General features: G+C 32.1%; 1 protein-coding gene across 1 annotated transcript in view; it reads right to left on the bottom strand.

The window, feature by feature from the left end:
* Positions 1–18,723, bottom strand: part of Pi4KIIIalpha (phosphatidylinositol 4-kinase III alpha) — a 104,148-nt gene extending 85,425 nt beyond the window's left edge. Inside the window, 7 exon segments of the mRNA XM_076512915.1 lie at positions 1,550–1,615; positions 3,940–4,415; positions 5,358–5,451; positions 5,555–5,640; positions 7,936–8,029; positions 8,975–9,094; positions 18,575–18,723. Coding sequence (XP_076369030.1) covers positions 1,550–1,615; positions 3,940–4,415; positions 5,358–5,451; positions 5,555–5,640; positions 7,936–8,029; positions 8,975–9,094; positions 18,575–18,673 — 1,035 coding nt within the window. The 5' untranslated portion in view covers positions 18,674–18,723.
* Positions 18,724–18,989: the final 266 nt, after the last annotated feature.

The following is an 18,989-nucleotide window of genomic DNA, read 5'->3' as shown; positions in this document are numbered from 1 at the left end:
TAATAAAGAAACATCACACAGTTCACTTGTTTTAAAATAGCATCTTAAAAAAGTAAAATGTATATACAAATGTTCAACACATAGTTAATTGCGACAGTTGCATTTAGAGCAATAAAAAATTCTATTTTTTATCTTAGTCCACATAGACTGGTTAAGTTACTTTAAAAACCAATGGATAAAATAAATTGTCTCTTCTCTACTCTGTTGTCACAGTACAATCACTAATAAATTCACATATGTTACAGGGCCTAGCATGGCCAGGTGGTTAAGGCACTCAACTCATAATCTGAACATCATGGGTTGAAATCCCGTTGCACCAAACATGTTTACCCTTTCAGCCATGGGGGTGTTAAATGTGACAGTCAATCCCACTATTCATTGGTAAAAGAGCAGCCCAAAAGTTGGCAGTTGGTGATGATGACTAGCTGCCTTTCTGGTGTCTTGCCAACAACCCATCGAATCCTCCTGCTCAATGCCAGCAAACTTTTCTTGTACCAATCACTTGAAATTCTCGTTCCGTATCCCTTAGGGTCTTTTAAGAATTTGCAACAGCAGTTTTACTACACCCAATCTCACCAGCGATGGCACGTTGAGAGAGACCTTGCTTTGCAGCTCAACAATTCTGCCACATTCAAACTCTGTAAACGTTTTAGGCTTTGCTATGTTTTTACCAAATGTAACACAGGAGATGCCAGTGGGAGACAACACTAATGCTTGAACACAAGTGACTAAATTTCGTTACTTGTTTACCGATTAACATTTCGTTTCAGTATGGTCTTAAACTTATGACCATCTAGTATTTAGGCTAATTTCATAGTGTTCACATTTTGCCTGTTAAATGCTAAAAAGGTTTTTTATTTTTATTTTCCCTTTTCTTATTTTCATCTTTTGAAGCTTTACTCAAATAAGTGGTCGAGTCTAACAATGCAAAATGCATATTTTTTCTTCATGTTCATTAACCTTAAGACTTTGGCCAGCAGTATATATATCCCAACTGAGGCCTAGAACTTTCTACACACTATAAAATATTATGATGTAACATTATTCAATGAAACATCAAGAAAAACTTAGAAGATTCAAGTAATATGACATCAGTTCACAACTGAACTATATAACAAGTGATTTGTAAACACTGTGTAAGCAAATTTGCAATAAATTACTGTTTCTAAAAATGCTGAATTTAACACTTTCACTTCACAACTATGTAAGTCATAACTCATATTAAATTTAACAGTCTTATATATGTATAATAAGCTCTTTCTAAATATAAATCTAATCTTTAGTCTTCTGATGGTTTTTCAAAAGCACCTATATCTTTGTCAAAATTAGTTTTCTATGTATTTTGAATTGATTTTTGAACAAAAAGTTGTAAGAACAAATAATAACTAGGAGTTTTTTTAATGGTGATTATGAAAAATGTTAGTTTAAAGTAGATTTAAGGTGAAAACTGTTCCTCAGCATACAATAAATTACATTTAAATAATTTATATAGTATCTGAAAACCCTTCATAATAAATGGTCATAGTAGTAACACCCAAGCCAAACTCACCATAAATACATCCAGTGTTTGATCATCAAAGAATTTCAGTAACTCATTTGTAAGTAACTTTTTGGCCTGAAAAAAAAAAGAGGCAAATATATACATATATATAAATACACGTAACAGCTAAAAGATATAAAACTTTCTTAGTTCTGTTGTTGTTTTGAATTAAGCACAAAGCTACACAATGGGCTATCTATGCTCTGCCCACCACGGGTATCAAAACCTGGTTTTTAGCATTGTAAGTCTGCAGACATAACGCTCTGCCACTGGGGGGCAAAATTTTCTTAGACTAAAATAATTATAATATTAATAATTTTGTGGAGGTTATGAAAGTCATAATTTTCCTATATTGAAAATGTACTTCTGATAGGTACATACCTCTGTCTTCTTTATACAAACATTTTTTTTTCATACAAGTTTTCTTCTTCCCCTCCAATTAAAATGACTCATTCTAATGTGTCTTACATGCAATCTCTATCCACCAATGAGAGTTTCATACACTCTTGTTACACACATGACTTCCTCTATTAAGTTCTACCAAATTATCACTTTGAAATTTAACAGAATATGGAAGCACCAGTTTTTAGTCGATGGGAAGTGAGAATGAGATAAGTACCTATTGGAAAATTATAGCTTCTGATATGGTGCATTACCTCCACTCACCTGAATAGCTAAAATCCTACACTGAACAGGCAGAAGGATTTGTGCAAGAGAAGTAAATAAGCATCCTTCAAAAGGATCCAATGGACACAACCTAAGATGACAGAGTCAGATCCACTGATCTGATATGGGGGGAGACCAAACCACACCTGAATTAGGTTTACTCTTCATCCATTAGAGAAAGTTGAGGTATATATGGATGGAAAAACAGCAGAGTGCATTCAAATGTATGGAAAAAAAAAAACAGTGGATATGCTATCAAGTGAAGCTAGGGTGTGATGGAATGCATTCAACAACCCAACTTCATCCCAATCCCAGGGGGTTAGGATGAGAATGTTACCATCTTCATCTCAAGTTCAAGAGTAAGTATGTACAATACTGGGCTAAGTTTGTCTAGACCCTGGTTCAGGAGTTCCACATAAACCAAGTGAATAGGAAGGGAAATAATATAGAGAAATAAATGATAGTTGTTCCAGCAAGATGAATTATGGGCAGTCCTAACATAATAAAGACCATGGTGAGCTTAAGCAAATGAAATAGTAGAAAAATACAGCTAAAACTAAAGTTTAACCTGAACCTAACTAAGAGTAAGAACCAATCTAATGAAACTTATGTTGTGGAATCCAAATAATGACAGATAATAATATTAACAATAAAAATAATACAAAAACCATAGCAGTGTAATGTCTTATCTTTCCAAAGTTAGTGAATCGTAGTGCAGGTGTGTGGGCCCCAAACTCAATAAGAGATCCAAAAAAGGTCAGTTCATAGGTCAATCAGTCTCCCAACAAAATAAAGTTGAAAATCTTGCTGCTGAGTATCATAACCAGGAGCCTGTGGAAAGTGCTATTAATAACCTCCAAAGTGGTAATGGAAAATTCATAATGCAAAATGGATAACCAAACATAACTATGTTGGCAAAAACAATAAAACGTTTTTATTTTTTTTATCAAACTAACAAGTTCCATAAACAGATAGAAATACAAAATAATTCCACTCTAGAATAATGTAACAAATCACAAATATCACTATTCTTTAATAAAAAGTAAATTTATGGAGATAAATTAATACAAAAACTTAAAAAAAATAATCAAATAACACACTTAAAGAGAGCACAAACGAAAAGTTAGAACACGAGTACCACCAAACAAGAAGTGATAATCCAGTAGAATGGAAGTCACATGCACAACAAGTGTGGCTAGCACTTTCCTTGATGGAGGGTTGTCACATGATAATTTACAAGAGATACACAATGGAATGCGTCATTTCCAATGGAGAGGAGGTAGAAGGTTTGTGACATGCACAAAACAAAATTGTTGCATACAGAGGACACAATGAATAAGAATAGCTATTTATGTGAATGGAGATAATGTGCTGTATCAAAAGTAAGTTTTATTTTTTCACACTAGGGTTCTAAATTCTAAGTTTTTCAAGTTACACCATCTAAGTTTTATGATGAGAAAGTTGAGGTTAAAAACTAAATTTAGTTCTTACTTATACTCATTATGGTACTTTTATGTAAATGCTTTTTTACTCACTTACATTTTATTCCAAATGGATGTAGTAAGCAATTTCACCACTCCTATAGTGATTGTTTCACATTAAGACAGCTAATAGTTTTAATATTATAGAACTAATCCTGTGGTACTAATATGTGCATTCAAAGCTTACTTGGTGTATGTTAGTTGGTTAAAGAAAACAAAATCGCCATTATTTTTAATACATTGAATACTCACAATGGCTAATACAGCCTGAAGGTGAACAATGGAAAAAGACAATGGATTATCCTCTTTGGCGGATTCTGTGACTCCTAATGCTGGCATTCTCCCAAAACTAGACCCAAATTTATGGAAGAAGTAAGATGTGGAATCATACGGAACAGAAGAATGGCTTTGCAAAGTAGGTCTCTTGCTTTGAACTTCACGAGAACTGGCCAGGGAAATAAGATCTGCTCCTGAATCTTGACTAGTTAGTCCCAATGAAGTAAAACTGTTTGACAACCCAGACATTGAACGTGGAATGATTGGTCTAAAGTTAGCGAATGTACGCTGTTTTCGCAATGTTCCACTCTGTGAGACATCTGTAGATGAGAGAACCGGTGTTGATGGTGGGGGGAATATTCTGCACAGTAATGGAGGTGAGGTCTTGGTAGTTCTACCCATAGCACGAGCCATGCCAATTAATACTGGCAATGTTGACCTGCAAAGCGTGACTTTAAAAAGAACAATATAATCTTTATCATTCCACATAAAAAGGTAAAGAAAAGACTTTCAAAGTTTAAAGTAATGTTCTCGAGAAACTTCCCAAGTATGCTAACTATACTTTGTGTACAACTAAAAACACAACAATCATACAAACCTTTTGCTGTACTTCCTCTAGGTGAATGAGTATCCTTGTAACAACAATCATACAAACCTTTTGCTGTACTTCCTCTAGGTGAATGAGTATCCTTGTAACAACAATCATACAAACCTTTTGCTGTACTTCCTCTAGGTGAATGAGTATCCTTGTAACAACAATCATACAAACCTTTTGCTGTACTTCCTCTAGGTGAATGAGTATCCTTGTAACAACAATCATACAAACCTTTTGCTGTACTTCCTCTAGGTGAATGAGTATCCTTGTAACAACAATCATACAAACCTTTGCTGTACTTCCTCTAGGTGAATGAGTATCCTTGTAACAACAATCATACAAACCTTTTGCTGTACTTCCTCTAGGTGAATGAGTATCCTTGTAACAACAATCATACAAACCTTTTGCTGTACTTCCTCTAGGTGAATGAGTATCCTTGTAACAACAATCATACAAACCTTTTGCTGTACTTCCTCTAGGTGAATGAGTATCCTTGTAACAACAATCATACAAACCTTTTGCTGTACTTCCTCTAGGTGAATGAGTATCCTTGTAACAACAATCATACAAACCTTTTGCTGTACTTCCTCTAGGTGAATGAGTATCCTTGTAACAACAATCATACAAACCTTTTGCTGTACTTCCTCTAGGTGAATGAGTATCCTTGTAACAACAATCATACAAACCTTTGCTGTACTTCCTCTAGGTGAATGAGTATCCTTGTAACAACAATCATACAAACCTTTTGCTGTACTTCCTCTAGGTGAATGAGTATCCTTGTAACAACAATCATACAAACCTTTTGCTGTACTTCCTCTAGGTGAATGAGTATCCTTGTAACTGCGGCAAAGGTTTGCCAGTACTCCAAGAAAATCCACTTGTGTCGAGATAATCTATCATATGGAGGAAAACTGTTATAATATTTTTCAAAGAAAATCAACCTGCAGTGTGTTGTTTTTTCAATGTCATATTTCAACACATTAAAAACATACTAACCTCTTCTCTGACAACTTCACAAAAGCATGCAATATCAGAGAGTAAAGTATTCAAACAGAAACTAAATCGCTCACTAGGTGGAATTCCTGCAACGACACAAGAACAACCTATTTTACTTTCCGACACATTTCCTCAGATACAATATTAAAGAATAAGAATGCATATCAGAGTGAAATATATACTACCAATACTTGAGCCATTCAGATTAAAACACATTATATAAAATACAGTAAATATTGACTTTGTTCTCCCACATTTTGTTATTTAAAATTATATATCACACTGTAGATATTTTATTTTAGAACTAATTAGTCATTAAACACACTTTCTTCAAAAAGTTTGATCTTTCTTAACCCTATTCAGTCTATGCACAGTATTATACTATTTCTGCATTTGCATTCACAAAAGCTTGTAACATAAACAGTATATTAACTGAAACAGAGACACTTCAAACATCAACCATGATAATCATTAAATATTTCTAAACTAAAATTAAATTGTTTGAGATAAATTTAGAATTTCATTACAAAATATGTCATATAGCTATATATCACACCAGTAACCAATACATCTGTACCATTGATTTCAAAGTCAGTTCTCATGTATTACTAACACTAACACTAACACAAATAAAACATTATATAAAAATAAGTAACTATATAACCTTTGTGATTTTAAAAGGTAGATCTTTCTTCCTCAGAGGCAAACTGGGAATGTTTGTCCACAATGAAGTGTTTACCTTTCAAATACTCTTTAATTATGGGCTTTCTAATTTTTTATTCCACTGGTTTTTGAACCTACATTTTCTAAATATTATGAACAACTTGGTTATCTTACCATATTATACTTATAAAAGTTACACTTGCATTTCTTTAACATGCTACATGAAAAATACCCTGCCAGTTTCCAAACCTACCTTGCAACTCTGCAGTTTTGAATTACCACAGTGGGAGATTTTGTAAAATGAAAAGCAACTGCCAATAAAATTATTTTATTACTTCATACAAGACAATAAATATACAACTGATATAGTTAAGTTATTCAAAGCTATAATAACTATAAAAGAAAGGGAAGTTTACGGCACACAGAATGTGAAAGGAAAAAAACAGCTTTAAGATAAATATTTATGATTTTGCTGGTTGTAGATGCTTGAATATTGTAAAGATAATTAAAAAAACAAGTGTATCAGTAATTTTACAGTTTCTAACACAATAAACTTAAAAAATTCACTGTTTTCAAACTTCTGAGACTAGAACTAAGAAGCAAGCATGTATAAATACAACAGATTTGTGGCTATGTTTTTATGCTGACTAGTTATATTTACACAAGGGGGGAATTTATTTGTTTCTATAAAAGATTGGCAGTTTTGATTTTTTTATTATAAATTTTAATAAAATGTATATGAAGACAAGTTCTAAACCCAAACACTTAAGTAATAGTTTTATTCTGTACATAGTATGAATAGGTAAATTGGACAATAATTTCTAAAGCTTAATTCTATCACTTCCCTTTGTAAATAAAACATAAAAAGGGAAGTTAAATGAATTTTAAAGACAATTTTTATTCAATAATGAGTGAATATCAAAAGTGCTTTATGGATGCTACATTAATATAATTATAACAAAGGAAACGTACACACACACACACACACACACACCCTACACAGAATGACAACATCTGTGATGTAATAACAATATGTACAAGTATCAGTTTGGTTAAGCACTTAGGACTGCTACTTCTGTATGTTTCTATTTCAGATATAAAATGCTGTTCTAACACACCTACTTTATGCAAGTTCTCAGAGACTAATTAATGAATACAAAAAATAAAAAACACACATACACACAAAACTGAAATACTGTTTAATCTGCAGAACAGATATTTTGGCAAACATTCAACTTACATTTGAAACAACTGTGTGTGTTCATAGTTACATGGAGAAACATTACAAGTACCAAGGATATGGGTTCCCAAACATTCTCAGCACAAGACCACCAGAATATTCCATATCCTGACTGAACCCCCACCCAACAGATCTCTGGATACTGAGTTCCTTAGCAGTATTGAGAATTTGGTATATTTGATATGGTCTCCTGACATTTTCCTGTGACCCCAGTTTGGGAACCTTTGACCTTGGTCATATATTTAACAGATTAAATGAGAAGCAACCAAATAAATCAATTAAATTTTCTATTTTATTTCACAAGTTTAAATGATGAATGTTCATTAAATTCATTGCCACAATATCTATCGTTGTAAAGTGGCACATTTTTATAATTTAATACCACAAATCTGAATTTACAGTAGCATGTTTGATGTGAGAGCAGTGGATTAAGTCTTTTAAATGTATCAGGAAAAATCTTTGGTACATCTTTACTTACTGTCTGTTGCACAAATACGGATTTCATCAACCCATAAGGATTTTGCTAACCCTCGTAGTAACCTCAGCAAATATGGCAGTATGAGATCAATATGCTGTAAAAAATACACACTTTGTTAAGGGTTATATATCTTACATTTCAGCTAAAGCTGATATATCACTTTACAAAGCAAGCAATCTTAGGCTCTAACAATAAAAAAATTGTGCATGGAACTTGAGAGGTTCATATACTCTTATTTTCAATAACATGCAGAGAAACAAGATATTTGTTAAGATGTATTCTCAAAATGGCTAGTATGGATATTTAAACTTTAATTAAAATAAAGTACAGAACAATGTTTTGACCTCCTTATGTCATCTTCAGGTTAACAAAGAGAGTTTGCAACTTACCGTTGCCAGGTGCATGTCTTTGAGATGAGAGTAAGATGTGCCTGGCAATGGTCAGTTGCAAACTCTCTTTGTTGACCTGAAGATGGCCTAAGAAGGTCGAATCATTGTTCTGTACTTTATTTTAATTAGAGTTTCAATACCCATACAAGCCATATTTAGAATACATAAGGTAATTTTATATTTTGTTTACATGAAAGTGATGAGTTTTACACTTTGCACAATATTTTTCCAACACTAAGTACACTATACAGTTAGAACATGCCCAAAAATGAACAGATGTGATAAAAGTACTAGTAGTTAGAATTTTTTTCACAAGGAATATTAAAAACTCTTCTATAATATTTCTATAGCCTAAAATGACTGAATGTAGTCTCAAAAACATACCTGTAATATAATACTGAAATGTACAGTACATTTTTAATGGTTATCACTACAAATACATGCGTAAACAAAAGGCTTTAAATTTAAACTTAATGTAAATGATGTTCACTCATGTTTCAGTAGACTTAACTGTAATTTGCATGGGGACAAGTATTATTTAGGTGACTTTCACAAGTAAACAGTGCATGAAACATTAGCATTTCTAAAACAGACAATATGTTAAAACCAACAATTGATACCTGTAACATGACTGTTATTTCTAATCTCACCTGAAATCCAGAATTTAAAAAATAAATTCCTAATGCAATTACTGCATCTTGGGCACGCTGATCAATGCGAAAAATTCCCTGTGGTGATTCTTGGGGACATAAGGCAAACAAACGATTCAACTGGTTAAAAAAAACAAAAAAAAAGTGAAATATATTACACAGTGAAAAAAATTCTTCACTGAGGATCCATCAAATTTATTGAAAAGAGCTGAAAATATGCATTCAACTTTTTTTTAAAAATTAATGCTTTGCCACAAAAACTAAACTTGTATTTTTATATTACAATTTCTCATTGAACACATGATGTACTTGAGATACATTAAAATTCATCATCAAAATCAAACAATAATTAAAACTGTCCAAGTTTGTCGAGGCATGTTTAATATCAAAGAAATTTAAAATTTCTTTATAACGTAACTGAGGTATACAACAAAATTAACATTTTATAAATAAATAAAAGTAAATAATAATATAATAATCAAGTGTTTATTTTGTACCTTTTCTGTTCCACATTTTATTTGTAACATTCTTATAATAAGTGGAATACACATACATACATCTTATTGTTTAATGTATAAAATCTTGTTATATCATTAAATCATGTGAAATTATAAAACTTGTATCACAATTTAATATTAAATAATTTATTGGATTTTATTAAAGTAACAATCAACTTTGTTTACCATTAGTCCTTGTTCTCACCAGTTTTAATGTGGTGATAATTATCTAGTCACATTGTACTTTCCCACTGAAATTAAACTTTGCATATATTTCTTATATTAAAAGTACACTATGAATAATCATCTACTTGACATTAAAAATCATGCATTTTTTTATTAGTATAGTTCACATAGAGGCCAATTTGGATAATGAAAGTTTATTTGTGTTTAGCACATGGTCCATGGGAATGTTATTCTCTGAAAATGTTTTAAGGTAATCAATTGGAATGTAGAGGTGTTGTTTGAAATCATGTCATTTATAGTAGCACAAATGATGTTGTGTGACAGTTAGAATAACTTAGTTTCACCCTTACATAGCTAGTTTAAAATATATCTTTAAATACTTTTTTTTAATTTTTGTGTAACAATTTTACACAATGTTATTACAATCATGTTAATTAGAAGTAAAAACATCATAAATGTTCTGAGCCTTATACAGAAATAAAAATTATATGCAACATTTTCTATTTCAGAGAAGCTTTTTATCACTCTGGCCCTATATCTTCACACACTCAGGAAGTGGCATGGATATTTGAACAAATTGGTATGAGCTGAAGGTTTTCTCCCTTGAGTATGTTATTTGGAATAGCTAGTGATGAAGGTGATCCATATCTTACAGGATACTTAAATTAGATTCTTTGTTCTAAGTCCTGTGCAGTTCTTGCTCTACTTGTCCCATAAAGATATTTGAAGGTGATCCATATCTTACAGGATACTTAAATTAGATTCTTTGTTCTAAGTCCTGTGCAGTTCTTGCTCTACTTGTCCCATAAAGATACTTGAAAAGCATTCCTCTTCACCCCAGTAGATAGCAAAATCACAACACAGTTTAAGAAGCTGACCAGTTAGCACTGAATATAAACATTTATTATGGTGATTCATGAATAAAAGTTGCATATGTTTGTTCCCTTGTGTTTGTTTCTTTTTTCCTTTGTTGTTCATGTTCAATTTATTTGTTTCCAGAATATTTCGTTAAATTTCAGAAACTTTTTCCTATTTGTTAGGTATCAATACATACATATAGCACATCAGTGTAACCTCAGGAAATTAAATGGTAGTATTATTTCAGCCTCAAATGACAATACACCTGAGAAATTTTTAGTAGATGGTTGTTACTGGAAAATTATAAGGATGTGTTGTTTTTTAACTGAATCCTTGGGATGAAATGTTTTGTTATTTGATGGTTATGCTCCACATAAACAGCAGCAGCAAAATACAGACAGGATTGAAACAGATGTTTAAGGAGAAATAGTATTCAGTGAGAAAATATATAATTAGATTGCATTTAACATCTAAAGGCACATAATACTTAGTGCAGAAAAATTAATTAAGCCCAGTTTGAAGTTTAGAAATAAGTATACAGAATTGAATTCTTTAAGCAAGTATAAAGGAATTAAAATCAACATTAGCAAACCAACAAATTGCTGGTTAGTGTTGCAGTTTTGCTAATAAAACTTAGGAAAAAACTTGCAGGTATGCAGTTCAGAAGAAAGATTCACAGATTCCTACTGTCAAGTATTAATACATCCAAGATACATGTATTTCAATCATTTATGTTGTAAGATTCTGAAAATAAAATGTTGCCTTAATTGTGATTAACAAGACTCTTTCAGTTGTCAGTGTCATGCTGGTTCTGTAGCCCCATCAAAGATACATGGCACAGACAGGATAAGTATCAAGATATAGGGATTGAAAAACAACGGCTTTCATTCATTCCACTGTTTACTAAAATAATTAATAGATGGGCCAGCCAACTAAACTCACACCATCCAGTCTCAGTAGTGCAGTTATAAATTATATTCTCATGTGGATGTTCAGCAATAGTCATAATAAAATAGAAAGCACATACAATATCATTTTTTCCCCTAAAAAATCCTCTTAATTTGTCCATGATCAACACAAATGTTAGGTTTATTGGCTTCTAATGCTTCAGTCTGAACCTTAAGTTATTAAATAAGCAATTTTTTTTTAGTATGATTGATCTCAGCAGGGACTCGTGGCCTAGATACACCAGACTCTTCCCAGGGCTAGCATCTTTAAATGTTTTTTTTAAAAACAAAATCCCTGTTAGATGTGATTAAGATGAATTTTGATATTAGAGAATATTTGAAAAGGAAATGTGGCATGAAAAATGTATAAATATAAATAATATGTATATATCTTTATTAACATTTAACACATTAAATAATTAATTATAACACGTGGTTAATTTCAAAGAATAATGTTGTTGCTAACAGCAGTCACAAATATGCTTATGCAAAAAATGTAAATAACAACTTTAAAAGTTAACTCTGAGGCCTGCTGTGTTCAATGTTATCAAATCACAGCTTATATTAAAATAAATATCTGAATTGGTCTAATACATTCATCTTTGTAAGTATACTACAACCACCTATATTGGTCTAATACACCCACCTTTGTGGGTCTAGTACAACTACCTTTGTTAGTCTAATACATCCACCTTAGTGAGTCTAGTACAACTACCTTTATTGGTCTAATACACCTGCCCTTTATGGTCTAGTAAAGACACCTTTCTTGTTCTAGCACAACTAATTTTGTTGGTCTAATACACCTACGTTTTTTGTTCTAGTATAACCATCTTTGTTGGTCTAGTATAACAACCTTTGTTAGTTTGGATCAACTACCTTGGTAAGTCTAGTACATTCACCTTTGTCGGTCTAAAAACCCAACTTTGTTGCTCTAGTACAGCTGCATCTGTTGGGGTAGTACAACTACCTTTGTTGACCTAACACACCCACCTCTGTTGGTCTAGTACATCCACCTTTCTTAGTCTAATACACCCACCTTTCTTAGTCTAATACAACTAACTTTGTTAGCTCAGTATAACCACCTTTGTTGGCCTCATGTTTTCTTCTATACTGTTATTCAAGGTAATTACTGAGAGAGAAGGACACTTGTATGATATTATCAAAGCAATTTTTAAATTTCTTAATGGATAAACCAGATTGTCAGTTATCAAATATATTCTAATAAAAACAAGACAAGAATGTGATACAGTTAACACTAAGGCTGTAACTATTCACTCACCTATGGTAAGAGAAATACATGAACTAATAAATCACTTGGATAAAAAGATATTTAATTCTCTGTGTGCAATCTAACTTTTAGATCACTATAATAAACTTACACAGTGATATTTAGTTAAATTTCAATTAAGTCTTACAGCTAGACTTATAAGCACAGAAGCACTAAGAACTGTGGAATAATATCAATAAAGCTATACACATGACCATGTAGAAACCAAACATGAACTAGCTGCTTGCTCTCACCTGTTGCTATTAAATCTAAAGCAATTGAAGCAGAAAAAAATCACCAGAAAAGCCCTCATGCAGTTCTATTTAGCCGAACTGAACAACAAACAGAGAACAAAACAACATGTGCACTGTTACAGTAACCTGATATCTGTGGCTGTGCAGTATTATCAGATTTCTAAAACAACTGGCTATTGGGACTAAATTCTTAGTTGATGTATAGTTCATAAATTTTTAGTTACTACTCCTAAAATTAATGTTATATTACAAAATATGTTATTGCTTTAAATACCAAATTTTATTTCACCTTTTATGAATTGCAAATTTCATTCATCACTTCACAGATTATTTAGAAATTTAATTTCTCAGTTTGTTCTTACCTTATCGTGGTTTATGTTAAGTGCTATAATTTATCCTGCCTGTTTCTAAATAAATTTTACACAAAATGTTTAAAATGAAGTCAAAAATTTAATATTCTACACTTGTTTTTATGCTTCATTAGTTGGAGTACCCATCTGTTGGATAGGTAAAACAAAATCTTGTTTGTATTAAAGGACAGGAGACTGTGCTTTTATTTTTTCTTAACATAATAAACATTAAAAGTAAAATAACAACACATTCAGGTACCAAAACTGAAAAATAAAGACATACTTTTTCAAGAATTCTATCATTATGAAATTACATGGGAGACTCCACCCCATCCCTCATGTCATTTTATATCATTGTCAAGTTTGTGCTGATTTAGTAGTTTTCTGATATTAGATATGAAATTATAAGGGGAGATCAACCCCTACTCCCCTCATGACCTTCCTCGTGTCATCCTGTATCACCGTGTCAATTTTGGTGTTGATTGATCATGAAATGTAGAAAAATACAAAGGACAGATACACACAAACACTGACATTTATTTATAAATATTTCCTACTAATCTCCTTTATCAAAAACTTTTAGGTATATTGGATAATCAGGTTTGTTTACAAATAGTGATTTCATTATCACAAAGCTGAAATTTCAATTTTTCTAGAAGTATTACTTAAAAGAATGTCCCTGAATGATTTCCACCAACTAGTTTTCCTACAACCAAATATTTCTCAAAAAGCCAAGACATACTTTCATCATATGAAATAGAATTAATCCTCCTTCTGTCTTCAAAATGTTATCTAAAGTATTTTTAAGTAGCCAGATTTTACAACTAAATTTCATATAATCCTACCATATCTACCATTCACTACAACAGGTTATGTCAATTGACAAAGACATTAATATGTCACTTTCATAGTCAAAGAAATTCTCAACAACTCAACTAATTCTGTAAACATCAAATCTTTATACTTTGCAAAATGGCTTTACAATGTTTTAACATTGAACATTCAGTTTTAACAAAAATTATTAAGAAATTAAATAATTAAAGTCCAAACACTGTACACGTGTTAAACAATCATAAATTATTTCCAGTATAATTCAAAGTTTTGTTTGGATTCTTGTACAAGTCTAATATCCTGTGAGAAAATCTACTAAGCATTTCTGAAAACATTAAAACTTGGAATTTTATAAGAATTTCTAAATATAAAACATTTCAAATTCAAAAGTAATTATGTTTCAAACATAAAAAAATACATTCCATGTAATCTTCAGTTTGGGCTATACATCTATCAAAGTCATCTCTAAAATTTGACTAAATCCTATATTAGCCCAGGTTAAGTCTGTAACCAATGAAACTTAAGAACACTTAACAGTTTTCCTCATATATTTATCACTTCTTTAACATTTTTGATAAAATAAGCTGCACATTAAACACAAAGGAATAGTTTTTGTAACTTTATTAACATGGCAATCACCATGTTGTTTAAATTTGGAAACACCAAAGAATGAAGGAACCATACTCCATATTTAAAATAAAACACCACAGTGATTTCAGCCTAGTGCTCTGAAGGTCAAAGTGGAGAAGTTCAACTAAACATGGGTACAGAGTGGGAATAACTGCAACTGGAATAACTAACAATACAGAAAGTTACTCAAGTTGTTATTTTTAAATGAATCAGATTAACCTGGTCATGATGTTAAGCCTTGCCTGTACCTTCTAATGGTTAGAGTCATTAGAACCTTTTCTCTTCTTGGATAAAGGGAAACTAACACAGAATAATGACCAATTACAGGACTAGTACACCTAGCTAGGATCCACCAGTGTCAATAATAACTTTAGAATTAAGCACAAAGCTACACAATGGGCTATCTCTTCTCTGCCCACCATGGTTATCGAAACCTGGTTTCCAGTGGTGCGAGCCTGCCAACGTGCCACTGGGGGTTGCACCAGTGTTAAATGGTAATTGATGGGACTGAAAAGCTGAACTTTTGAGGTCATTTTCAGATCAAAATGTTGTTCTGTATTTCATTCTAATTAAAGTTTTAATACCCACAACAGCCACCTCTAGAATAAATTTTTACTTCAAACAGGTTTCTTGTGATCATGAGAGTGTTAATTTAACATACAATTCTTATAAAAACTAACTTGGGAGCTATGAATTACAGTCCTGATGTATCAACTCTCACTTTGTGCCACAAAACTATTTTAGTTGAAAATATATATATATACATTTTTTTAAGAGAATATTAATACCGATAGAGTAAGTACTTGTACCCTAGAATCCTTTCAATTTTTTATTTGATTTTTGTTGCAGCTTTTGTTTATAACAAACATATATATGTATATAAATGTTAGACAAATGCTTCCTCATCTAAGCAGTGATGCACATGAATGGATTAAGATTCTCAATGTCCCTTTTTACACTCTAGCATAATCACAGTCAAGCTGGTTTGGTCGGTTTTTGTTATTTTTTTACATTTAGATGGAATGGTACAAATGGGCCAAAAGGTCCCTTGCTATCCTTAAATTTCATGTTACTATGTTTTTAATTGTATGCAGCTCATTACAGCAGTCTTATAGGCATTTGAAACTCAGTATATACGAAAGGTACAACTAGATTCTCAGCATATAACAAAACTTCACACACTAATAAAGCACTTTTATTACAATTTTAAAATAAATAAAAAATATATTTGTGTCAACAACATTTTAACTTAATGGTTTCCAAGTTATGTAACATTTACAAACCACTGCTTTAACATATCAGGCCTGCCTGATTTTTGTAATGGTAAATCTACTGTGTCCTATTTAATATGAACAAGAAGTTCCAGAAATAAAAATGTCTTAATAGGGTAAAAATAACTAATAAATGAACTTTATTAATGAACTAAGTATACACATATATATGTAAAAATGACTCGTTTGGGTTGAGAAAATATTTTGCGTAGAGGAGTGAACAACGTTTTCGACCTTCTTCAGTCATCGTCAGGTTTACAAAGAAAGGAAGAGGTAACTGACCGGAGGCTGATCACAAGTTTGAAAGGGGTTGTGTAACTGGGTTTTCTTGACATCACTAAGTATACACATGAATTGTCACTACAGTATGGACAGAAAGTATGATGAACAAATCACATAACCCAAGCAGATTGTGTTGACTCAAGCAGCCTCATAGTAGCAGTAACATTTAATTAGTGATTACACTATGTAACACAAATTTTGTTCCTGGATAGTATGTGTTATTTATCAATTGCATTGTAAAAGTACAGAAAATGGCCATTATTCCCTTCAATCTTTGTTTTGATGACCTGGATAATGATATTTAGAAATGAACCTATTTTCCATGTAAAAATGGGCAAATTTGCACATTTTCATTTGCATGAGGTCTGAATAAAACAACATATGAATCAAAATTTACATGTATTTATACTAAAGTTATACAAAAATGTTTAGAAGTGAGTAGTTTATTGAGATTTGTGACTAATGTAAATCACTTTCATGTATCAGCCCCCAAATAAGTCTCCCATTGTCTTTTCATTTTTCCCTCCTTAGTAGTGGCATTCAAAGTCCAGCATATCTTGATAGAATTGCTCACCTTGCTCCTCTGAGTAAACTCCCATGTTCTCCTTGAATTTATCAAGATGAGCATCAAGGATATGGACTTTCAGGAACATCCTTTAGCTCATTTTGTCATAGTCCTTCACCAGAGCTTCAACCAGTTCCACATGATTTTCGATCTTGTGATTGTCCAAGAAGCCCTGAACGACTGCGACAAAGCTGCCCCAAGCTTTTTTCCCTTCCTACTGAAATTCTTGGAAATTTCTGTGCACTCCAGGATCTTCTTTATTTGTGGTCCAATAAAGACACTAGCTTTGACCTTTGCCTGAGACAGCTTAGGGAAGAAGGCTCAAAGGTACTCGAAGGATACAGACTCCTTATCAAGAGCTGTGACAAATTATTTCATAAGACCCAATTTTATGTACAATGGTGGAAACAACACCTTCTGAAGGTCCACTAGTGGCTCACACTTGACATTGTGCCTCCCCAGAGAGAAGTTGGTCCGTTGTGGCCAGTACTTCCTGTTGTAGTGCACTGCAGTATCCCTGCTGTACCAAAGGCAAAGATAACAAGGAAACTTGGTAAAGCCTCCTTGGAGACCCATCAGGAATACTACCATTTTGAAGTCTCCTATAACCTCCCAGCCATTCATCATAATTCAAGACTTTTAGCAAGGTCTTGACACTATTGTATTCCTCTTTGAGGTGCACCAAATGAGCCAGGGGAAGAGACAGATACTTATTCCCATTATGGAGCAGCACAGCTTTGAGACTTCTAGATAAGCTGTCAATGAAGAGGCACCATTTGTTCAGGTTACAGGCAATTCCAACTGTCTCGCACAGACTGGATACATTGTGGCAGAAGCAGAGCACATCTTGACAAGTGAAGTTCTACAACATTCTAGAAAGTTATTGAAAATTCTTGTAAGTTTGAGAATATTCACTGAATCTACCTGGAATGTTCTGGAAAATGGATAAATTTGAAAATTTCATTACCCAGGTCACAAAAGCAAAGTTTGAAGAGAAAATAGGTCTATTCCATTTATTTTAGACATAAGTAATTGAGAAACAACACTTTCTGCCCAGGGAAAAGAAAAAGTAAAATTTTGTTACATAGTGTTTTTTCTTGATAACATTTTAAAACTGACTCTGCACTGTTAAAATATAACAAAGCCTTTGTGAAACTTAAAAATATTATGGTCATGGAATAATCACATTTCATCAAAAATTGTTTGATATGTTTCAAAACACAGAGAAAATATATTACTGTTACTTTCACAGGGTCCCTACCACTATATCTGTTTTACTGCTGCTTTATTAACTGACAAAAGTTTTAAAGAAATATGTACAGCATTGACATAGGTAAGGAGAAGACCTGAGAATTAAAATATTTTTTTGTAATTACACTTATAGTAATATTAGCATTATGAATAGTTTTTACTAAAACTGTTATATTAGTACTGATACTGTTCATTTAGTAGAAATACAGTATAACTTTAAAGTATCTCCCAAGTGTTTGTTTTATAATTAAAGCTTATGCTTCACGCCCTGCGAACTGTGATACTAAAGTGTAGGACTGTAGTACCTAGGCTAGTGCTGGGATAAGAAAAACATACCAGTGTAAGAATTTACAACAGTAAAGTTTTTGACATCTTTTAAAGACTATGCATAAATTATAACAATATATTTACCTTATCAACTGGAGTAGGATACAAGCTTGCAAGAGCTCTTGCAAGATTTTGAACAGCATTGAAGAAAAACGCTTTATTGTTGTTTACCAAAATCGCCATTTTTCACCGACTATCACATATCTTAAACTGTACATAAACTAGATATCATATGAAAAGCTAAACAATAAAATAATTTTAGAGCTGTTCAATATAACAAAAATAATTAATTTAACTTATGTAAATTTCTAAGTGGCCCACTCATTTGGAAATCTGAGGACTTATAACACTGATTAAAATAAAACAACAAACATGTTTTGATGCCCATGGGCACGATACAAATAGCCTGCTGTGATGTATTTGATAACCAAAAAACAAATTTCTAAGTGAAAATGACTGAAATTATCAATAACACAAAAATACATTTTAGAAATAATGT

The sequence above is a fragment of the Tachypleus tridentatus genome, chromosome 7 (assembly GCF_004210375.1).
Source record: "Tachypleus tridentatus isolate NWPU-2018 chromosome 7, ASM421037v1, whole genome shotgun sequence".
Classification (NCBI taxonomy): domain Eukaryota; kingdom Metazoa; phylum Arthropoda; class Merostomata; order Xiphosura; family Limulidae; genus Tachypleus; species Tachypleus tridentatus.
The sequence above is the reverse complement of the archived record's forward strand: the minus strand, read 5'-3'. Positions and strand labels throughout refer to the sequence as shown.